This window comes from Protomyctophum bolini (assembly GCF_963924005.1).
Source record: "Protomyctophum bolini genome assembly, chromosome: 5".
Taxonomy (NCBI): domain Eukaryota; kingdom Metazoa; phylum Chordata; class Actinopteri; order Myctophiformes; family Myctophidae; genus Protomyctophum; species Protomyctophum bolini.
The window spans coordinates 36,556,333-36,578,445 of record NC_137866.1 but is presented as its reverse complement, the minus strand read 5'-3'; the positions used below and the strand labels follow the sequence as shown (position 1 = coordinate 36,578,445).

The 22,113-nt window shown below is 42.0% G+C and overlaps 2 protein-coding genes across 2 annotated transcripts in view; both read left to right on the top strand.

The window, feature by feature from the left end:
• Positions 1–7,180: 7,180 nt before the first annotated feature.
• Positions 7,181–14,753, top strand: krt18a.1 (keratin 18a, tandem duplicate 1). Its single transcript, XM_080763510.1, has 7 exons — positions 7,181–7,745; positions 11,042–11,124; positions 11,780–11,936; positions 12,703–12,867; positions 12,974–13,099; positions 13,393–13,613; positions 13,873–14,753. The coding sequence occupies exons 1-7, from the start codon at positions 7,284–7,286 to the stop codon at positions 13,988–13,990; spliced, it is 1,332 nt and encodes a 443-aa protein (XP_080619636.1). The 5' UTR covers positions 7,181–7,283; the 3' UTR covers positions 13,991–14,753.
• A 2,789-nt stretch (positions 14,754–17,542) lies between these two features.
• Positions 17,543–22,113, top strand: part of LOC308315101 (keratin, type I cytoskeletal 18-like) — a gene marked incomplete at both ends in the record, with an annotated part of 30,395 nt that continues 25,824 nt past the window's right edge. Inside the window, 6 exons of the mRNA XM_080762930.1 lie at positions 17,543–17,546; positions 18,015–18,526; positions 20,226–20,308; positions 20,471–20,627; positions 21,483–21,644; positions 21,940–22,065. Coding sequence (XP_080619056.1) covers positions 17,543–17,546; positions 18,015–18,526; positions 20,226–20,308; positions 20,471–20,627; positions 21,483–21,644; positions 21,940–22,065 — 1,044 coding nt within the window. The remainder of the gene's footprint in view (positions 17,547–18,014; positions 18,527–20,225; positions 20,309–20,470; positions 20,628–21,482; positions 21,645–21,939; positions 22,066–22,113) is intronic.

The following is a 22,113-nucleotide window of genomic DNA, read 5'->3' as shown; positions in this document are numbered from 1 at the left end:
TGATCACTAGAGGTTCCAGTAATGGGCAGCTTGTAATACCTTGTCCAAGAACCAATGCTTTAAGGAGATCTTTATTTATAGATCATTCTGGAATAACCTGCCTCGAAACATCTGCTGCATTTACAGTAAATTAACTTACATTGAATTGTACACTGAATAACACTAAATAACTAAACACTAAATAACAAAAAACCAAGAAATACATGAAAATACAAAACATGTCACGGAACGTGACAGGGTTAGTGTTTGCAAAGGATTTCTTGGAAGCGTGCAAAAATAAATACACAGTAAAAACCCTAGAGTTACAATCTATAAATTAACCATAACACTGTCTACACAGACACCTTGTAGCCAAATAGCTTGAGGTTGACTCTGTCAGTTTAACTCTGAGCTATGCTCTGAGCTGAATTGATGCTGTCAGTTTAACTCTGAGCTATGCTCTGAGCTGAATTTATTTATTTATTTATTTGACAGGGACAAAGCTCATTAATCAACATGTCAGTTTTCACATCAATGTAAATGGGCCAGAGTTAGCCAAAGCTAAATTTCATATGTAGTCCCTGGGCAGGCTCTTAAAAAGTAAATGATAAAAGAAAGACAGAGTGTAGGGTGCCTGCACACAACACCATGCGTTGATGCCATGTGTGCATATGTGCAGGCACCCAACACCACATCCATACAAAAACAGTACAATACAGATAAAAGAAAGACAAAGGCTATTAAGAGTTAACTAAAAACTATACTTTTCGTGGGCTTGAGGAAATAAATAAATATAAAAAATAAATAAATGTGGTCAAATGTAATGCTGGCGCATTATATTTATTGAGACTGGGATATCTAAAACTGATAACTGTCATTTGTAAAGTAATAGCCATTCTGAACATCTTAAAATCTTACCACAAAAAAATAACCCACATTATAATTTAAAACTAAACCTAAAACTAACACTGAAAAACTAATACAACTAAACAAAAACTAAACTAAGTGAAACTAAACTAAATTGAAAACAATAGTGGAAAAACTAAAGAACAAAATATAATATAATATGCTATACTATACTTGTTCCAGACTACCATATAAGGACATGCCATGAAGCCAGCTAGTGTGACACGTAACAGGAGTGACCGTGTTGTCACTTGACAGGCCCATGCAGGGACGTGCCAGCTGGTTCACTGTCCAGTTATCACGTTCAACTGATAAGACCAGCGGGGCAATGCAAACAGATTTGTTCCTCAACACCACTCCCATGCTAAACCCCATTTGCCATTAGGCCGCGAACTGGCACTAACTCACAACTCACGGTTTGCCAGTAAGCTTTCATCAGACTGAAAACCAGTCATCTGACCTCTCAGTGTTTCCTGAGACCAAATGGTTCTTATTTTCTACATAACACAAAAGTACAACATGCTTTATAAAGGTTGTGCGTGTGAAATGTCAGTTCAAAACAAAAACTGGAACTTTTACAAGGCATATCTGAGGCATGTGTAGTTTGTGTACTGTACATGTCCTTACTGTACATGTCCTTACAAGGCATATCTGAGGCATGTGTAGTTTGTGTACTGTACATGTCCTTCTCTTTATCACATGCTCTACCTGCACAAATACAAAGACTGATCACTGATCCATTGAATGGACGATTTAGTAATGTCACGCAACAGGACAAAACCTATACAGGCTCTTTATCTGCAGGGAGGGGGTGTGCAGTCATGGTTGATAGTATTTCTCATGTTTATGAAAGACAAAAGTGATTTGATGCTGGGCCAACATGCTTGAGGTATTATGGAGGTACTGTCCCGCCAAGCCTTGTGACAAACATGTGAGTCATTTGTCAGGGGGACATTAATGCTGAGAACTGGCAGCCCTCAATTCAGCATTCCGATGGAGATTTTTATAGCATTACAGTGGAGATGGAAAACGTGAGTTGGAACAAACTCAGAGTAACACTGTTGTATGATATGACAACAATAGGTTTATTCATAAGAAATATATGCAACAAATGTTTATCATTTGATAATTGTAGTTCCAAAGAGTTAAGTATGCCTATATAAGTATGTATATGTATAAAGTTGTAAAAGAACGTCTGTATCTTTAACCTGTTGCAAAAGTTATTTTCACCTGAAACTGACACTGTTGATGCAATGTTATAGGAGCCATGACAATTTACACCAGAGACATGTTTTGAAATTGGCACAGATTAAAGGCAGGCACATCGGCACGTTAATGCCACGCCAAGACCGTTCCATTATGATCGTCCTTTTGTCTCTTCTATAGCCTTCAAAAAAGTCTGCAGAAAGTGTAGCGCCCCAGGAATCAGGAATGGATGCATTACACTTGTGTCTATTTAAGTGCCAAAGATGACATAATCAGTTGTTTTAATTGGACTCATTCATTCATTTGTGGGTAGGTTAGGTTACAGTATATTCTCGTACAATATTTCACCCCTGACAATGCCATGGCTATAAAGTAGCTTAACTTGATTCCTCTTGATAGGCAAGTCCATTCTCACCCATTCTTGTTCACTACATTGTTTTTAATCACAGTAATCATAATAATTGTCAGCTTGCAGAACGATTCTGTAATGTTTTAAGCAGAATGAACGTTGTTTCTCCAACAACTACTAATAGACCTTTGTTTGCTAATACTATAGAATAAGCTTTTGAGGAAAAACGTATATCCTCAGAATAAATATCCCAATCCCAGTGTGTTGAAAGAATCCAACAATGAGGGAAGACGTAATCAAGCTGGTCCTTTCACTTAACCCCTGCGTACAGCACTAACAGCCAACACTTTCTAAGCACTTGTTCAAGTCTGAATTGATTGTTTGTTATACATGTAATGTATAGGCCTACAATTAATATAGGCCTACCCTTTACATTCTCACTTTCTCTCTATCTCGTTTGCACGCTCACACGCACACGCACACGCATCCAGGGACCCATATCTGCCCCTGGCTGACACCTCAAACTCCACACCTCTCTCAAACACAATCATTAACTTCACCTTTGTTTTCTCGCATGGAACACTGATGCCCACCATGAAATAAGTCCTGTGGGTGGGGGGGGGGGACCTGGATCGCTTTTGGTAGTTTCAGACGGTTTGATCTGAATCCGTTCATCCCCTGCCCTATCCATGTTTGTATTTTCTCTCTCACACACACAAACACAAAGATGAGTTTGAATCCAGGATCTAGAGAAGCTTTCAATATGTGCCCCATGGACTGACACCATAACATCCCCGCCTATCTCGTGGCACCATCATTATCTTCACCTGTGTTGTCTCTGCAGGGCGTGGCTCCCATCAAGACCAGGCAAGGAAAGCTGACATTGGCCCACCATAAAATAAATCCTGTGTGTGAATCACTTGTAATACATTTAGTAAGTCTGGTCTAAATCTGTTTATCCACTGTACATCTTTCTCACCATCATTATCTCTCTTCTCTCTCTCTCTCTCTGTCCCTTTGTGAGGGAGCGTAGGTTTTATTTAATTGAAAAAGGTTTATGACTAAATGGGAAATTAAATATAGGCTTGAGTGGGATTCTAAAGCACGAGTAAAGTCAATACATGTGCAAACAGACGGCTCACAGACAGGCAAATGTCTGGTTACTATGAACAAAGTCATGTGCTGTAATAGCAAAGCTGTACACCACTCGTTTGAATTATAGATACGTACAAATACATCAGGTTATATTGTATGTATCTGCCTCATCTGAGTAAAAACATGTACATCTGATAAAATAACATCTTATAAATCCACTTGGTTCACTTAAATGAAATCCTTTTTGTCTGCTCACTGCATGACTGTGGGCGGGTCTGGGATGTTGTTTTGATTTAATCAGGAGTTCTCACAAACATTCACGTCCTGCCATGCGTTTCTTCCTGGAAAATGGAATTAATCAAAATTAAAAATAGTTTCTGGGATGAGACTGAACTAAACTGGCTCCAGACAAAAGAGAAACAGTAAAGACATTCCTATTTTTTGTATGCTCATTGCTCATGGGTGTGTATACAGGCAAACGCGTGACGACTATGCAAACAGCATTAAAATGATTATTGTCTCTGTGAGTTGGTGTAATGGGTCTCCAGGTGTCTGGCTGTCTAAATAGCTGTTCAGGCTTATAGAGGTTTAATGGTACAGACAAGGACAGAAAATACATAGGCAAATAGCGTTGACATACTGATTAGTACTGTAAATGCACACATGCAGACACATACCCCACATCTGAGAACATGATCATATTTTTATTTTATAATAATAAACTGGAACTTCAAAGCCAAAGTCGTACAATTAGTCACACACGTTAGTTACCTCAATGAAATTTGTTCTCCACATTTGACCCATCTCTTGGAGCAGTGAGCCGCAGAGTGAGCCGCAGAGTGAGCCGCGCTCTGGAATCATTCGTTTATTTGACCCCCAATCCAACCCATTGATGCTGAATGCCAAGCAGGGAGGCATTGGGTGCCATTTTTACAGTCTTTGGTATGACCCGGCCGGGGATCGAACCCCCGACCTCCCAGTTTCAGGGTGGACACTAACCACAAGGCCACTGTCTGGTTCTCTTCTGTATAACCCAAAAGACATGGGGACATGGGTAATGTTGGTGTCTTAAACAAAAACAGCCACAGGGGGTCTTCTCTGATACTGTACATGTGCTAGTTTAGACAGGCTTTTTGTTCTTACATGTCTAACAGGGACACATGCTGATTGTTCCTTTGTTTGACCAGCCTGGGAGCCGTATCCTTTAATGGGAGGGGTCCAAACTCACATGTCCGGCTACTTATACAGCTAGGACATAACCCATAAACCATCTGCTTCCACTATGATGCTCTACTGTAAAACAGGTTGCATTTTGTCGTTTAATTGTTGTTGATGTTAACAAGAATAGTCAGCCCACGTTAGTGTCAGTATTTTTCTTTATTGCATAGTTGGAACGTAGGGGAGACAAAAGAGAGAACACTGCTAAATCCTGTGTAGATTTTAAACGAACATTCCTCTTGACTTGCAGACTAGAAATTGCTGTTCGTGGAGTGGCTGCGGCGGTCATTTTTCAGTATAAAACCCAGTTTGATTCGTGTTTCCGCATGCATTATAATTTATAATGATCTACAAGTTTACAACATGTAAACATGTTTTTTAAGTTTGTAGAACTCATTTTTTCTCTATTTTACACACCCTAAATAGGAAAGCCAGGTTGAAAGTGGTTAAGCTAACGCACAGTGTTTCATTGTGAAGGCTCCGTGATTCGATCCAAGCCCAGTACATACAGGCCCAGAGGCCACTACGGGAACATTTGAGGTTTCCCCACACAAAAAAACTGGAATTGTTTTATATGAATGCAGGTATTTCCTTTCATCCTGCTTTGCAAGTCCTGAATCCAGTATTGAATCTCCTCTGCTTGGTTGTAAGAATGTGACGTTCCCACCGGGAGATATGTGTTTAGGTTTTTATAAAATGTTCTTTATCTTGCGCTCTATTCTTTGGCGCCTGCCGGTGCTGCGTCAGATTTCACTCTTTCTGCTTCCGTACCTTAGTTATTGTATCATTTGTATTGTATAGAGACAGTAATCCTTGTACTCTGTGCCAGGTTTCTGTCCACCTCCAGCCTCAGCCTTTGTGCGACTGTGAATAATGGCCAAGATTTGTTGAGTAAACAAATTCGTGACACCCTGTAGGAGTCCAACTTGACCTATTGTCGGCCTGACCGCCTATGCGGTCACTGGACAGCTTCCTTGTCCTTCCTCTCTCTCCCTTTTGTTTTCAAGGTGGGGCTCTTCAGGAGTCTATAGCCGTCTATAACAGGGTCTGTGTGAAATTGTGTGAATTTCCAGTAGACCACAGAAGTACCTTTATCTCTTTTTTATCTGGCTGTCCGTGGTCACAGCTTATACTTTCTCTCTCTTTTTGCATCGGTTTTACAGTGATGATGTCGTGTGCTGCAACAGACATGGTTCGTTCTGACTTCACCTGAGGTGTGACTGTGTGCTCGCTTCCAGGTGTGACGAGTCTAGACCTCAAGGGCGAAGCCATCCGTAAAAAAGACGGTGACTAAATCACCGGCATAACATTCAAACCATCCCACACAACTCTTTCACACCAGGCAAGCTGGATGTGATGATGATGATGGTGCAACAACATCACAATGGAGTCATAAAAGAAATGCATCGTAAAAAGTATGGGCGAGAGTCTGATTGTGAAAGATTTGCTTCCAATGGAAAACAACTTTTTATGTGATCTGAAAGCAAGATAGCATTATGTTCTGTTCTCATATAAGTGATTCCTCAGTGCTAGATCAACCATACACAATACTCAGTTAAATATGATCGGTATGTTTCCTGTAGAAACTGTGTGGGCTCAATCTCTTGGCTTCTGACAGGATTTTTTTCTATGTAAAGTTTTGTAAATTCTTTCTTCATTTATATATTTTGAACATACATAATATTAAGTAATATGTCAATTTTAAATATGTTTAAATGTATTCCAAGTCACACTTTCAATTCCTCTCTGAATTTGTTCCACATAGTAACTCTAACCTCTTCAAAATAGTGATTTATGGTCCTCACTGAATGACTCTCATTTGGAACAACTTTATATTTAGATATTGTTCTGTAATATTATTGTCCTTATTTTGCTTTATACATTATTAACTGTTTTAAAGTCAATCGAAAATCTTTGAATATTAGTGCTTTTAGTTTGGTAGTTTTATTGTTCAGTCAAACAGTTGCAGCTATATTCCTGAAGAAGACGACGGTGAATGTAGGCTATGACAAAGCTAGTGCATGCCAAAGTTTAGAGAATAATAAATAAACCAACAAATCAATCATATTGTCACTAACTTAAAGAGTTAATGACAACTGGGCTCTCCCAATAGATTGAGCACTTCATTAACATTAATTGTCACAGCACAGGCCTGTACCCACATTACACAGAATGATAGAGGGCCCTCCATCTGTGCAATGAATCAACATCAGGCAGAGTCTCTACATAAAAAGTTCCATAATTCAAACTGTATTTCAGTGAGTATTTAATTTGGAATTTGCCAGCTCAGACGCGGGAAGGAGAGCAGAGGCATGCTCTGAACGGTCCTGTGGTTCGAGGAACAGTGGAAAAGTGGGCGGGGCCTCTGGGGTGTGGGGGAGTGGCCTGGGGCGGACCCGAGGGCCTCTCTGGGTTTAAATACTTCCACCTCCTTCCCCTCTGCTCCTGCTTTGTGCCTGTGAGCTCCTGTTTCTGTGCCTCTCGCACTCTCTCTCTGTCTCTCCCAGAGTCTCACGTCTCTCCAGCAACTATGAGTTTCCAAAAAACATCGTCATACTCTACGCGCTCCTCCTCCAGCGGTAGGGGGCCCTCCATCGGGCACGTGTCCATCACCCGTAGCTCCGCTGCGCCGGCCTACAGGGCCGCCAGCACCTATGGTGGCGCCGGCGGCACCGGGACCCGCATCTCGTCTGCCTCCTACTCCGGCGTCCACAGCAGCGGCATGGGGATGGGTTCCGGGCTGGGGGGCGGCTTCTCCAGCAGCAGCTCGCAGATGAGCGGCAGCGGCAGCACGTCCAACATCATGGGCAACGAGAAGTTCGCCATGCAGAACCTGAACGACCGGCTGGCCAGCTACCTGGAGACAGTCAGGACCCTGGAGCAGGCCAACAACAAGCTGGAGATTAAGATCCGTGAGGCGCTGGAGAAGAGCGGGCCCGACTTCAGGGACTATAGCAAGTACCAGAACATCCTGGATGACCTGAGGAAGAAGGTGAGGAAGAGGAGGAGCAGAATGGGGGGGGGTGTATGTTGATGATTTGTTAGATGTGGGATGAAAGTATGTGGGAGGGGAGGGGGGTCTCGAGGGGGGAGAGGGTAAGGATGGAGGGGTTGTGTTGTTCATGGTTGAGTTGAGGGGTTGGTAGATGAAAGCCAGATACAGAGGGGACTGAGAAGGAATGTGGACAGATTATTTAGTATGAAGTGTTGTCAAGATGGTGAAATTGTGTGGGAGTCAGTTGGGGTTAGTGAACTTTGAGAAGTCCTTAGACTCCTTACAGGTTCATTTAGTTCCACTTCTACACTCTAAGTGTTACATATGGATAAATTAACACCAGCATATTTTCCTTTTCTTTTTTGTGACCAAATGTTGTGACTTTAATATGTCACAATATGTCTGATGAAACAGAGGGGTGACAGGAAAGGGGACAGTAGGACAGGGTGGAGAACACAAAAAAGGTTATGTCACCAGAACTCAAGGGTACTCAGCAAACCACAGACGCCTGCTTTAGGGACATGGGAGTGAAAGCTGAGTTGTGATTGGCTCTCAGTGCCTGTAGCCACTGTGCAGTCAGGGGGGGCTGGTCGAGACTGGAGAAACAGCTGGGGGTGTGTGTCAGACAGACAGACCGACAGACCGACCGACCGACCGACAGACAGACAGACAGACAGACAGACAGACAGACAGACAGACAGACAGACAGACAGACAGACAGGACGGAGGGAAGGAATTAGGGTAGAAAGAAAGGGAAAAAAGAAAGGAAGGAATGAAGAAAGAAAGAAAGACAGACAGACAGACAGACAGACAGACAGAGACAGACAGACAATGGATAATATAATATTCTAAGAAGATTCAGATGCAGAGTTTTGACACTTTGCTTGTTCAAGTAGGCTATGTGAGATGTTTGTATAGACTTCCTATACAAACACTGAGCTGAGAACATACTGTAGGATTAGAACCGCTGTCTACTGCATACACACACACACACACACACACACACACACACACACACACACACACACACACACACACAAAAGACTGACACCTGACAGTGCAAGCCAATAAGGTTCACAGAACAAAACCAAAATGTCCGCTCAGCTGATCTCTGTCTTAAATGGCTGAGGTAACAGTTCCTGCAAGTCATCAAAATGTTCTATTGGTGGAGCAACAGTGAAAGACTAATTGAACACACTTAACTTTCAGCGCCATTGCCGTAGATCTAGGTCAATTGAAGCCTATTTTTTTATACTACGCTTACCGCCATTGGCGTTGATTAATGGCAATTGCGCTATTATAGTGCATTCGATTCGATCAAGCCATAATGCTACTTACGTTAGCAATGGGTAGCTAGCTGTTGCTGTCACAAGACTCCGTCGCCCATTTTAGATCATCGCCACCATAAGAATCCATTATATCCGTTTCTTTCAATCGCCTGTATCTCCTATTCCATGTCCCAGATGGCATTTTTGGTCAAAACAACGTTTCTTTGATGTGGAGCCCTCCAGTGCACCGGCACAGACCCATATTGTAAACAACAGTTGAACGTGACCTGTTCAACTTCCTAGGATAATACTACTTCCGGTAATCTGGAAATGTGGCTTTTCAAAATAAGAGCTCGACTGGGAAAAATGCTGGCGTGAATTAGATCCTAATTTTTCAATAAATTGTGTTAACTTATCACTTCAAAAGTTCTGAAGGCAAAACAGCACCTCAGATTTTGAATAATCTTTCTCTCTTAACTTTTATGGTGAAGCTTGCTTAGTAAATTCATAGTGACTCATTTGAAAACCCATTATTCCAAATGAGCAATTAACATCTCATTTATCTGATAAGCCCCATTCAAATCCAACCAGTGAGTTAGTACAAAAAGATTTTAGGCTGGAGACACTATGCAAATACTGTAGGTAAAAGTGTGAGTCATTCATTCAAGATTTTGGTAGGGAATGTAATTTGATATGAGAAAGGAAAACACTTTGACTTGAGCGCTGAAAGACTGTTACTAACTGCACCCTGCCAGCCAGAACCTTAAAACCACATTTGTAATTTGACAATTTATTTCCAAATAAAACATTTCAGTCAGAATCACTCCTGCAGTGCCAAATAAAAACTGATGGGAAAATGCACTATTGCCATTCAGAATGTGGGACAGTATGCATACAGTAAAGTGTTTGTCTAAGCTTTCCACAGCGGGAGTGAAAGATATTCAAGGTCAGTTTACTTTACCTTGGAAATGACAGAAATATGAGTCTACAGGTTAGACAAGTTCTGTCAACAGTTTCTATTTCTATTTAGCAAGATCTTATCAGGTGCCTAATCATCCGCACCGCCTCTAAATAAAACAACTAAAAACATTTAGCAAGCAATGATGTAGGAATGATTTAGATTTCTACAAGTGAGTTTCTATTTACTCTACAAACATCTCTCTGTCCACCCCAGCGGAGTCAAAACAGCTTCATTTCTCGTTTCTGTAGTGACAGGTGCTAGCTCTCCACCCCCTCAACTACCCCCCCTTTAACAAAACAAAGATTCTCACGGCAGGGTCAACAGGAAGTCCCAACCCAGCAATACAACGGCGTCATCACTGCCGAGCGCACACGTCAGCGTCATAACCGCCAACAAGCCTCATGCAAATCACCCAGATCCACTGCAGTCCAACCCTGTTCCCTAGCAGCAGAGTTGCTGCCTGGCAGTTAATGATTGGCTGACGGACTTTGTCACCTGTGCACTTCCCATGAATGCTTGATCATCCCTGCCAGCCCTTATCTTATTGTACCGTGACTGCCGAGCAAATACTGTACTGGCACTAGCCTCCAGGCTTTGCAGCTGCCTCTGGCACTATCCTACTTCACACATATCATGTCCAGTGGCACCTTGTGAACAAAATAGCCCCTTAGGAAAACTCCTAACTCACCATAAACGGCCATTGAAAAGATGTATGTATGCCAGTACACTAAGCTTTTAATTGTGCATGACACACTCTGGCCTAAAGGCAGTAATATTGAATGATTCAAGTTATACTCCGTGTAGAAACATTATCCCAAGAGAGAACAATCTCCCCCTCTCTTTTCTCTCTGTCAGTGGGGTCTGTCATTTGTTTAATCCAAACAGGATATGAAAGCCAAACTTGGCACATACCAACTTGTTGATTCCGACTGAATGAATTGATTCCTATCAGGTCTTACTCAATGTAAACATTGTGATACTTCAGGTTCTGTTTGTGTATGTTATCCATTGTGTTCCCTTTCCTAAACTAAACATTTCCCACTGTGGCTTATTCCTGCCCGTAGGTGTTTGATGCCACCGTCGACAACGCCAGTCTGGTCCTGCAGATCGACAATGCACGCCTGGCGGCCGATGACTTCAGAGTGAAGTAAGTAAAACTACACACAGACAGCAGCTGGCACACCCAGTTTTATGGGGGGATGCTTGTACCAATGTTAGAGTATAGTGGTTTGAGGAGAGGGAGAGGTGTTGTCTTTAACGTAATCATGATTCATCTATTCTAAACCTTCACACCCTCAGGCTATAAACGAAGATCATAAAGAAGGAAACAAAGTTTAAGTTTCTGGTGTTTTGCTACCATTGTTCCTCCTAGCTGCTACTTTAGCCTGGCTTGGACAGGGATATTTCCGGCTTACGGCCACAATGCTTGTGTTTGTTTTTCTTGATAAGTAAGCGACTACTTTGTGGTCAACCCATGTGATTACATACGTCTCTGCAAACATAACAGTTTTTTTATGATCATGCCATATAAGAAATGTAACCAAACAATGCATTTTAATTGCTTAGAATTGGATAGTTTTCATTCATGGTATGTACTAGCACCATGTTTGTGTGACATTCACTAGTTGGAACACCAAGGATGGCATGTATTCGTTTGTTTAAACCACCAAGCAGCTTTGACTCTAGGGGGAGCTAGTGGGGCTTTTCGTTTAGCAGCAGCAATTTAAGATATTGATGATAATACTATAATGAATGAGTATTTGGCGTCATCCTGACCACGTTGCTCTGCTTTGTGCGTCAAGGTTCGAATCAGAACTGTCCATCCGCCAGTCCGTGGAGGCCGACATTGTGGGTCTGAGGAAGGTCATCGATGACACCAACATGGGCCGCATGAACCTGGAGAGTGAGATCGAAGCCCTGAAGGAGGAACTCATCCACCTCAAGAAGAACCACGACCAAGTGAGTGGGACTGGTCTGCTGGAGAATTACTGAAGAATTTGTTTTCATAGCTATAAAAAAAAGTTCCATAGTTAAAAGATTATTACTGAGTGGTTAATGGTTGGTTTCATCCCTCAAGCCTTGAGTCATCTGCCTCCATCTCATTACTTCTTCAAACTACTCTTCCCATATCCTTGAACTAATGTTTGTCAATTCGCAGATGTCAGTCATCGACTCATCGCATACACCTCTAACTGTTTGCTCTATATACAGTGCATGTCACCTTGCAGTCCTGTGACTGTCATGGCATAGTTTACACACAGCTGTCACTGACCCGTGCCCAAAGGCACGTTCTTGAACAGGAAGATAAACAAAGTGTCTTTCTGTGGGAACGGTTTTACTTGGATATGTGAATTCTGCGGCGAACCTCATCATAAAACAACCTCCCCATATTGGCAGTGCAGATGAACCACAGAATTATAATTGCAGGCATCCGAACGGCGCAAGTTAACACCCAGACATTTGTTTACGTACTGAAGTATTTTGCACCTAATTTTAAAAGAACCCAAAGGTCAGCCTTGGGTCAGTAATCCAGCCCCCTCAGTGTTTACCTAACCACAAAATGGCACTATTCAATATTGCAGTCCTCGGAATAGAATGCACCTTTACGTGACCTGCAAACATGACCTTAAAAGTGACATCTCCATTTGAAATAACAGTTTTTCACACCACATCGATCTAACCATTCTCGACATTCTGTGTTATTTGTTTGTTTGGTTTTTTTTAGGACGTAATGGAGATGCGTAACCAGATCGCCCAGTCAGGAGTGCAGGTGGACATTGATGCTCCTAAAGGTCAGGACCTGGCCCAGATCATGGCAGAGATGAGGGCCAAGTATGAGAAGATGGCACAGAAGAACCAAGAGGAGCTCAAAACATGGCACGAATCTCAGGTAAACGTTTAGGAGGTGCAGAGCAAAATGCTGTTGAGTTCCCTGAACTCATACACAGCCTTCATGGACACAGCATACCGATCCATATGTCATGTTTTTATTTCAGATAACAGAAGTACAGAGTCAGGTCGTCCAGAACACAGAAGCCCTCAAGGGCGCACAGACAGAGGTCAACGACCTGCGCAGACAACTACAGACGTTGGAAATCGAACTGGAGTCACAGAAGAGCCTGGTGAGGTTCTTTCTCTCGGCACACAGACTTAATTTAGTGTCCCTCTCTTCAACACACTTTCATTTCATTCACCGTTGTTGACACGGCTAGCCTTCACAGACCGGTGGACTGTCAATGTAGCATGACGGAGTGAGGGCGCAGGCTACCTTTTAACCCATTGATTCCTTTTTTTTCTGCCTGCCTCTCTGTTATGTCATAGGCATATTCTAAAATGTTCAAACTATATTGAATATTTGTATTTCATGTTTTTGGAAACATTTCCTTCATTCTTTCATCCACTTCCTCCCCAACAGAAAGGGTCTCTGGACGGAACACTGAGGGACACAGAGATGCGATACAACATGGAGATCGAGAATCTCAACACGATCATCGTGGGCCTAGAGGCGGAGCTCACAAATCTGCGTAACAGCATCATGCACCAGACGCAAGAGTACGAGGCCCTGCTCAACATGAAAATGAAGCTGGAGGCTGAAATCGCCACCTATAGGAGACTCCTGGATGGCGGAGACTTCAAGTGAGTAGGACAAAATAACTACGCTCTTACATTTGAACACAGCAGAATGTATCCATTTGTAAATCCTGACACATAAGTTGTCTAAACGTTTTTCACAATAAATTACCAAATATGCAATACACCATAGTTATGTCTGAAGCCAAACAGTCATCTTTATATATTTCGGCCAGCAGTCATTTTGACATGATGCAAACCGATTGTATCTGCCGGCTATTCGATTAACTGTTACACCTCATTTTTCTCTCTGGAACATTCTCAGGCTCCAGGATGCTCTGGAGGAACAGAAGACCACCACGGTGAAGAAAGTGATGACCGTCACGCAGACCCTGGTGGACGGCAAGGTGGTCTCTTCCAGCACAGACACCAAGCAGCTCTGAGCAGACAGACCTTCTGCTTCTCACGACACTAAAGCTTCCTTTATGCCCCAACGCAGGATGGTGTCGCTTGCCGATAGGAACAGATTTTCAAGCTTAACAACACGTCACTATTCCCCTTGTCGGCAAATGACACCGGCCGTATGGAGTATAGGTTAGACTTAACACAACACTGGCCAAATGATGCATTGATCCAAACTTTGATGCTGTCCTTCTCGCCCATCTATTCGTGCACCAACACTAACCCCCCATTGGCTAAGAAAACCGTTACAATCCCTATTACTGTCGTAATTTGGAACCATTTTCCAGTAGATTAACACAGGACTAAACTTCTATATAGGCTCATCTCAACTGGGCCAGAGGGAAACTATAGCTCATCTATTATTTATTTCATTGTCATTGTCTGTCTGTTCACCTCACCCATTAACCACTTAAACCCTACTTTATACTTGTTATACTTTCGCACTGCGAAAATAACTCATCTACAAGCTCACTACACATCGTATTGTGAGCATTTAATGTCCAAAATAGGGGCACCAGGTTGAAAGTGGTTAATGGCAGATGTTTACCAAAGGCGTTAAAGAATCGAGTTGTGTTGAAGTGAAAACAATCGACCATTTTGATGAACTAAAACCATCAAAGGAAATTGTCTGTTTTGTTACGTTTTTATATGTCATTCTCATGTTTGGTTTTCTCTCTGGTTGGTTGGATCTGCCTGATGTGCTGTAATGGTCAATCAAAACAAAAATAAAGTCTACTACCGTAACATCTCTGTTTGGCTGTTGTATCTTGGTTTCAGGAACATCAATAATATCATGTTAAACACTGTAACACTGCTTTCATTAAAGCTCCACTATGCAAGATTTCTCTTCTGGTCTGAATGTGTACAAACAAGGAAGGTGTGGTGTTAAACGCACTCCCATGTGTATATATACTTAATTTCCTTAAATATATATAATGCACAGCACACAGTGGCTGCTATGCTCACACACCTATATCTTAACTTAACACCAGGTAAATATGTGTTTTGTGGAAGAAGCTAAGAGACCCTTTGGTTGTACCGTTTGTAGCAAAAGCTTGTAAATAAGCTAGACCCTTTGGTTGTACAGTTGTAGCAAAAGCTTGTAAATAATCTAAGAGACCCTTCAATTGTACCGTTTGTGGCAAAATCTTGTAAATAGCTAAGACCCACACAGAAGAAAACCCTTTACCTGTACTTTTCATGGTGAAAGCGCTCAAACTTTATTTTCCTGCCTTGATCTCTTCTTCCCTTTCTTTGTTTTTCTTGAAAAAATTACACAATGGGAACTATGCACAAGAAACAAATTTCACCCACTTTTTACCTGTAAAACTGTTATGTGACAATAAAGCTGATTCTGATTCTTCTGTATGTCTGATCTTAAGTATTCCTCCCTGAAGCCAAGAAAGGAAGCTGTTTGTCACTTCCATAGCCGAAAATATATTTAAAAAATATCTCTAAAACCTATTTTTAATTTCCATTCTTGACAAGCAGCCAAGCTACTGTAGGCCTATATAACATTACGTCTAATAAGACGTACTGTCATTAGGACATGATGACCCGACTGCAATGACGAAGCGGAGGCGGGAGGAGGCGGGACATCCGTGGTACTCTTTTTCACCGCACAGACTGTGACAGAAGCACTGGAACATTGTGTGAGTCAACAGACTGGCTCGAGAGAGACTTGGGATGGCTTACTATAGTAGTCCAGGGATTCCCAAACTGTAGCGTGTAGCCGTGTACCCCCTGGGGTCTGCTGCAGGCTGCATCTATAGGGGGTGTGTGAACCCATGTAGGCCTGACGTTGAAATAAAATAAAATCTTCTAAATTCTGACAGTTTTCTGACATGTTTCTGTATTAGTGGTGCTCAATAAAAAAAAATAGCAGACCTACAAGCTCGTAGATCTGCTATTTTTCAATAGCTAAATTATAGCATAATGTTTAAAACACAAAAAGGTGTTCCCGCCCAAAATGGGTTTAATACGGTGTAATGGGTTATACACCGTAATCACTACTAAATAAATCAATATTTCAAAATAGATTTTTCACTATACAAAAACTAAATGAAAGAAAATCCTTCACAAACTTTAAATTCAAAACATATAGTAATGTACTTGAAAAATGTACTTGATTCGAACTAGAAGCCTAACCTTGTGTCATATTTAAATATATAAGGCAAATTTACAAAACTGCTTAAACTCAGGGGAGGCCTGAGTGTATGAATAACGAAGGATAGAAATAGAAAAACTTTAAATGAACTGGTGATGACAGGGAAAAGAGAGCAGCTACCTGGTTGAAGCTGCCCATGTTACATAACGTTTCTTCCAGTCATTTATTTTTCTGTTTTGTTTTTTTAATTTGTAATCCAATTTACAATTTAGGCATTTCCTAATTAGGCGTTTCCTAATTGGTTAATCCAAAAACAGAAACACCATCTCATGGCATGAATACACAGTGTTGTAATCAGTGTTCAAATAGCATCCTAGATATAGATATATGATCCTGTGAGGCAAATTCAGTTGCCATACCAACTACCTGCAGGCAGTTTGTAAGAAACACAGGACAGATAGATTTCATCTAAGCTTAAAAAATATTAAATAACATTAACATCCATCATATTCTATCCTACACTTCTATCCTACAACACTTTGTTCTTAATCTTTGTCTTAGCTCTGTTTGGAACCTCACTTGTTTATCTCAGAGAAGAGGTTCCGTATCAGGATATTCCTGCATCGATAGAACGGGGGTTGAGTTATCCAAAAAATGGTGGCAAAAAGTGAAGATATTTCTTGTTAGCTAGTAGCTACAGATGATAAACTTAGGACAGGCACGTAACATTTTTAGACAGGGGCAAACAACCGCTTACAAAGCTTTTCCCAATGCAATCTTACGGAAGCAGTACTACGCATGCGGACGGGGGTTGACTGCATGGCTACAGGCTGACTAATCACGCAATTAAAGCCTGATTAATGTGTGCTAAAGGATAGTTGTGCTTTTTATGATTTATTAAATATTGCTGATAATTGCTTTAATAGCTTGCGGCGATGGGGGGGCGGGGGGCAGGTTGTTCATTCAGCAGCCTGACAGCCTGTGGGTAAAGGCTGTTGGACAGTCTGTTGGTTCTGGACCGGATGGATCGGTATCTTCTACCAGAGGGCAGACGTTGGAAGAGATGGTGTGCTGGGTGGAACTGGTCCTGTAGTATGTTATTTGTGCGGCGTAGGCAGCGGGAGGTGAAGACTGTGGAGATCTCAGGGAGACTGGTCCCAATGATCCTCCCTGCAGCCTTGACCACTCTGTGGATGGCCTCCTTGTCTGCCCTGGTGCAGCTGGTAAACCACACCATATCCATATATGCCTATGTAGGCCTACTTCCCAGGCCCCAGACTCTCTCTACTTTCAACAGCAGTAAATAAAACTAGCAATGAATCAGGTCTCAGACTCAATTTCACTTAATTTATAACTAGCTACAGCTCAACATAGTTGTAAAGTGTAAATCATTAAGCTTCAATTCACATCGCTATTTTGCACACTGATGGGTACATGGCCATCACAGTGTAATCCTCTGTGTTAATGTACAGTATCCATTTATAACTCAATGAAATTTGAGTGTTGAATTGCTGTTGTTGATTGTTATTTAAGGGAATTTAAGGGATCTGTATAAAAACCACTTCAATGGTTGGAGGTTGTCTCCCTTCTTTTCCATTTAAAAATGTAGACCCTGGTAGGACATATACATCAACTCATATTTATTCTCCCACATGGCTTTGAATCACGGGTATTAGGGTTTACAGCTTGGCTTTTACAGTGTGGTAAAGTTGGCCGATAGGCTAACTACAATTTATCACTCTTTCCTTTCAGGTGATAATAGTGTCGTAGAATACAAATACTACAGCATCATCTTGGGTGTGGTGTCCAAAGTCTAAACACAGGAGCCAAAGGTGAAAACCAATAGACTGCGTATAAGGTGTGGCAGGACTGTATAAAACATCTTGTCTCTCCTGCAGACAGCACTCTGAGATCCAGCAGCCTCTCGTCAGACTTCTGTCCACTGATCTCCACTCTACTTACACCAATGGAGCCTCTTTATAGACGTCAGAGCTCACAGCTCTTCACCTCAGGACCCTCTTCGCTGCGGGCAGAGAGGTCCTACGCCAACAGCGCTCACGGAGGAGCCGGGGGCTATGGCACCAGGATCTCCACTAGTTCCATTGGCGGTCGGGTGGGCAGTGGCTTCGGCAGTGCAGGCTTCAGCAGTGGCTTCGGCGGTGGCTTCGATTACCAGGCCTCCAGCACCCTGGAGTCCAATTCTCATGGGTCTTTCCGAATCGGCAACGAGAAGGCCACCATGAATCACCTCAACGATCGCCTAGCCACCTACCTGGAGACAGTGAGGAACCTGGAGCAGGTCAACCAGAGCCTGGAGATTAAGATCAGGGAGGCCATTGCCAACAGAGGTCCCAGCGAGGAGCGAGACTATGGCAAATACAACGCCATCATTATGGATCTGAGGGCCAAGGTGAGTGACAGCCATGATTCAAAAATAATAATAATAATAATAAACTTCATTTTGGGGTTTTTAGATTTTTTTTTGCATAAATCAGTACTATTGAACACCATCTGTGTGTTGGTTAGAAAAATATTGAACCAATGAAAAGTAGTAAAAAAGCGCTTCAGACAAAACCTCAAACTAACTCCACCACCTCTCTCCCTTTCATGCAGGTAATTGACAATAAAGTCACAACAACTTTGATGAGGCAGTATTGCTTTGTTTTAAAAATATATGGTTTTAGGTTGTTTCTTCCCGACAGCAGAGATACAGAATACTGTATGTATTGGTTCTCACACTGCCCACTGCTGAGCCATGAGGATATCACGTGGCCCCCCAAATTATTGAACAAGATTAGCAGAGATTTGAACAAGATTTTATTGAAAATATAACATGAATATTAAGAAGTGCTAACAATAAAATAGATCTTAGTTCCATTGATCCAAGCCGGAGCACAATCGCTTGATTGGTCAATAAGATAAAAATGCATGAGCCTGCCGTGTTAACTGATCAGATGGGTGGGGCAAGGGCACGGATGCTTTCAAGATTTTACATAAAAGGTTGAAGACGTAAGTGATGTGATATAATTCATAATTTTGAATCAATTTATCTGAACACTGGAAGTACAAAAAAGAAAAAGAAAAAAAATGATTGGTTGGTTGTTCATAAAAAATCACACACGTGTGAACTGAGTGGTGCAATTCCCCCCCCCCCCCCCCCCCCCCCTCTCTCTCTCCCTCTCTCATTAGAGACACAGCACTACCCCTCTCTCTGTTTCTGGCGCCCCCTACTGCTATTAATAAGTCACATACTCGTGCTCATACAGGTACACAAACAAACAGGTACACAAACAGGTACACGGACATTGCTGGTTGTAGGAGTGGTTGCACCACTCAAAAATAGATGGAGGATTTGAACATTGCCACTATAATTCATATTGAACATCATGCTTTAACTTATTGACCAACATCTCATTTACCTTCTTCAGCTCTGCCTGTTCCACTTTAATATAACTTCATCATGACCAGGAACACAATAGCCTGGCTCCAGCCCCTGAATCGCTAGCCACATTGAAGTGAAACGAAATGAAAATTCAGGCTGAGTGTCAGGCTAGGAACACAACCCTTTGGTTGATGATTCTACAGACAGATAGGGATGTTGTAGATTGCTTTATTTATAGTTACTGTATCTAAAACCAAATAAGGCTTCAAAGAGTTCAGACTCAAAGAGTTCATGTAACCTCACTCTTTCACAACCTTTATTACTTGGACTTTGACCGTGGGTGAATCTCTGCTGTCCAGTGATAAACTGCTTTCACTGACTGATACTCTATCTAGATTTACAGCATGCTATTAACCCACAAGTATCCCTACAGTATATGATCTATATGATGTACTAGCCATCAGAATGGCTGATGAGAAAAGCAAACATGAAATGTCATGATGCTATCACAGTATGTGTACACAGCAATATCACTCACTAGTCACTGTCCATTTGTACACTCTTTTACACTCAATCTCTCATCTACACGTTCTCAACATGTCATAATGTTCTCGCCACACGATCCCAGCATATGACATACTTATGTTATACCCTGCATTTCACTGTGGTTATTTCACAGATTTATGAGCAGGAAAGCAAAAATATGTTTCATGTCTCCTTTCACCAGGTCTTTGATATGATAAAGGGCAACGCGCAGCTCTCCATCGCACTGGACAACGCAAGTCTCGCCTCCGACGACTTCAGACTCAAGTGAGTGGCTAGCTTTGTCTAGGCTCCATGTTTGTGTTCAAGTCATTAATGAACGGCCAAATAATTGTTCCGCATGAAACGGACAAACCCAAACACGAGTTAAACCCATTTCCAGAACATAACAATGATATTATCATAACCTGAAGTGAACCTCTCTTTCAGGCTGGAGTATGAGGTTTCGATGCGAGCGGCGGTGGAGGCGGATGTGAACCGTCTGAGGAGGCTCCTGGATGACACCAACGTGACCCGTCTCCACCTGGAGACCGACATTGAGGGTTTGAAGGAAGAGCTGATCACTCTGAGAAAGAACCACAAGGAGGTGAGGAAGATGACTCTAAAGTGTATGTGCGTGGGACCGGCCTAACTTCCATGCCTGCCTGAACTATAGAGTGTCGCAGTCCCGCCCCCTTTCATGATGATGCCAGGCCCAGGAAATAATTCCCAATGCATTTTTCCCATAGACATTTCAAAAAGTATTTATTTAAAGACCTTTTAAGCATGGTACAAAGCCAACTCGAGTTGTGACAAATCATGACAATAAACACAATGTTTTGGGCCGATCAAATAATTTGTAAGTATCCTGCCTTTTTAAATATTTGTTCGGCCCAAAACATTGTGTTTGTTGTCATGATTTGTCAGTTGGTTTTGTCCGCGGAGTAAACGTCTTTAAATAAATACTTTTTGAAAAGCCTATGAGGAAAATGAACAGGGAATTATTTTCCGGGTCTCTCGAGGGAGCGGGACTGCGACGCTCTATACGTAGCTCCATGTCATAATGACACCGCAATGTGACCTATTTCAGCCAGATATTTATGAAAGAGGCAGACCACTTTAAACCCAAATATGGTACACAGACTCAACCTCTTCAATTCATATCCAGGAAAGATTTCCATTTATGTTCAAATATAAGGCATAGAGAATTTTGTTTTAGATTTGCGATATGTTATGCAATTGCTCATCTGCTGTATCTAATAAATCTACTCACTAGTTGTATTAATTCATGATCTGAAGAGAATTCAGAGTAAGGACAGTCATTTTGTCACATTCAACATTTGAGGTGCTTAAGGTGCTGAGTTGTGATGAGCAGAGAGGAGAGACAGTTTTTTTAGCTCCCCAGTCAAATACAGACCCTCGTTCGAGGAAATAACTCCCCCTCCTGTTTCCTGATCAACAGGACGTGGCAGAGCTCCGTTGCCAGATCTCCCACACTGTGAATGTGGAAGTTGACGGACCTAAAGGTCAAGACCTGGCCAGAATAATGGCGGAGATGAGAGAGAAGTATGAGAAGATTGCCCTGCAGAACCAGAGAGAGTTGCAGGCATGGCACGAATCACAGGTACGGTCAGCTCTAGCCAGACTCAAACATCTATGACACTCAACAGCATCTGTTACAGTTCAATTCTGGTATTCAATTCTGGAATTATTTCGCTATCGGCAATTATGCAGCTTATGTGACCCAATTTGAACAACTTTAAACCCGATGTGCCTATAATTTAACCATATCGTTATATTGTAGGTGAACATTTTTCAAAAATGTACTTAAAAAAAAAAATCAGTTTATTCAGGTGTATACAGTATTTTACACCTAAACATGTATGTGTGTGCGTGCGTGTGCATGTTCTGCTGTCCAGATGACAGAGGTGCAGGTTCAGGTGACAGAGAACACAGTGGCTCTGAAGGAGGCGACCATGATGGTGACAGAGACCAGGAGGAGATGGCAGGCCCTGGAGATTGAACTGCAGTCTCAGCTCAGTCTGGTAAACACTGTCTGTCATACTGTGTGAAACTGCTTAATGTCTACCAGT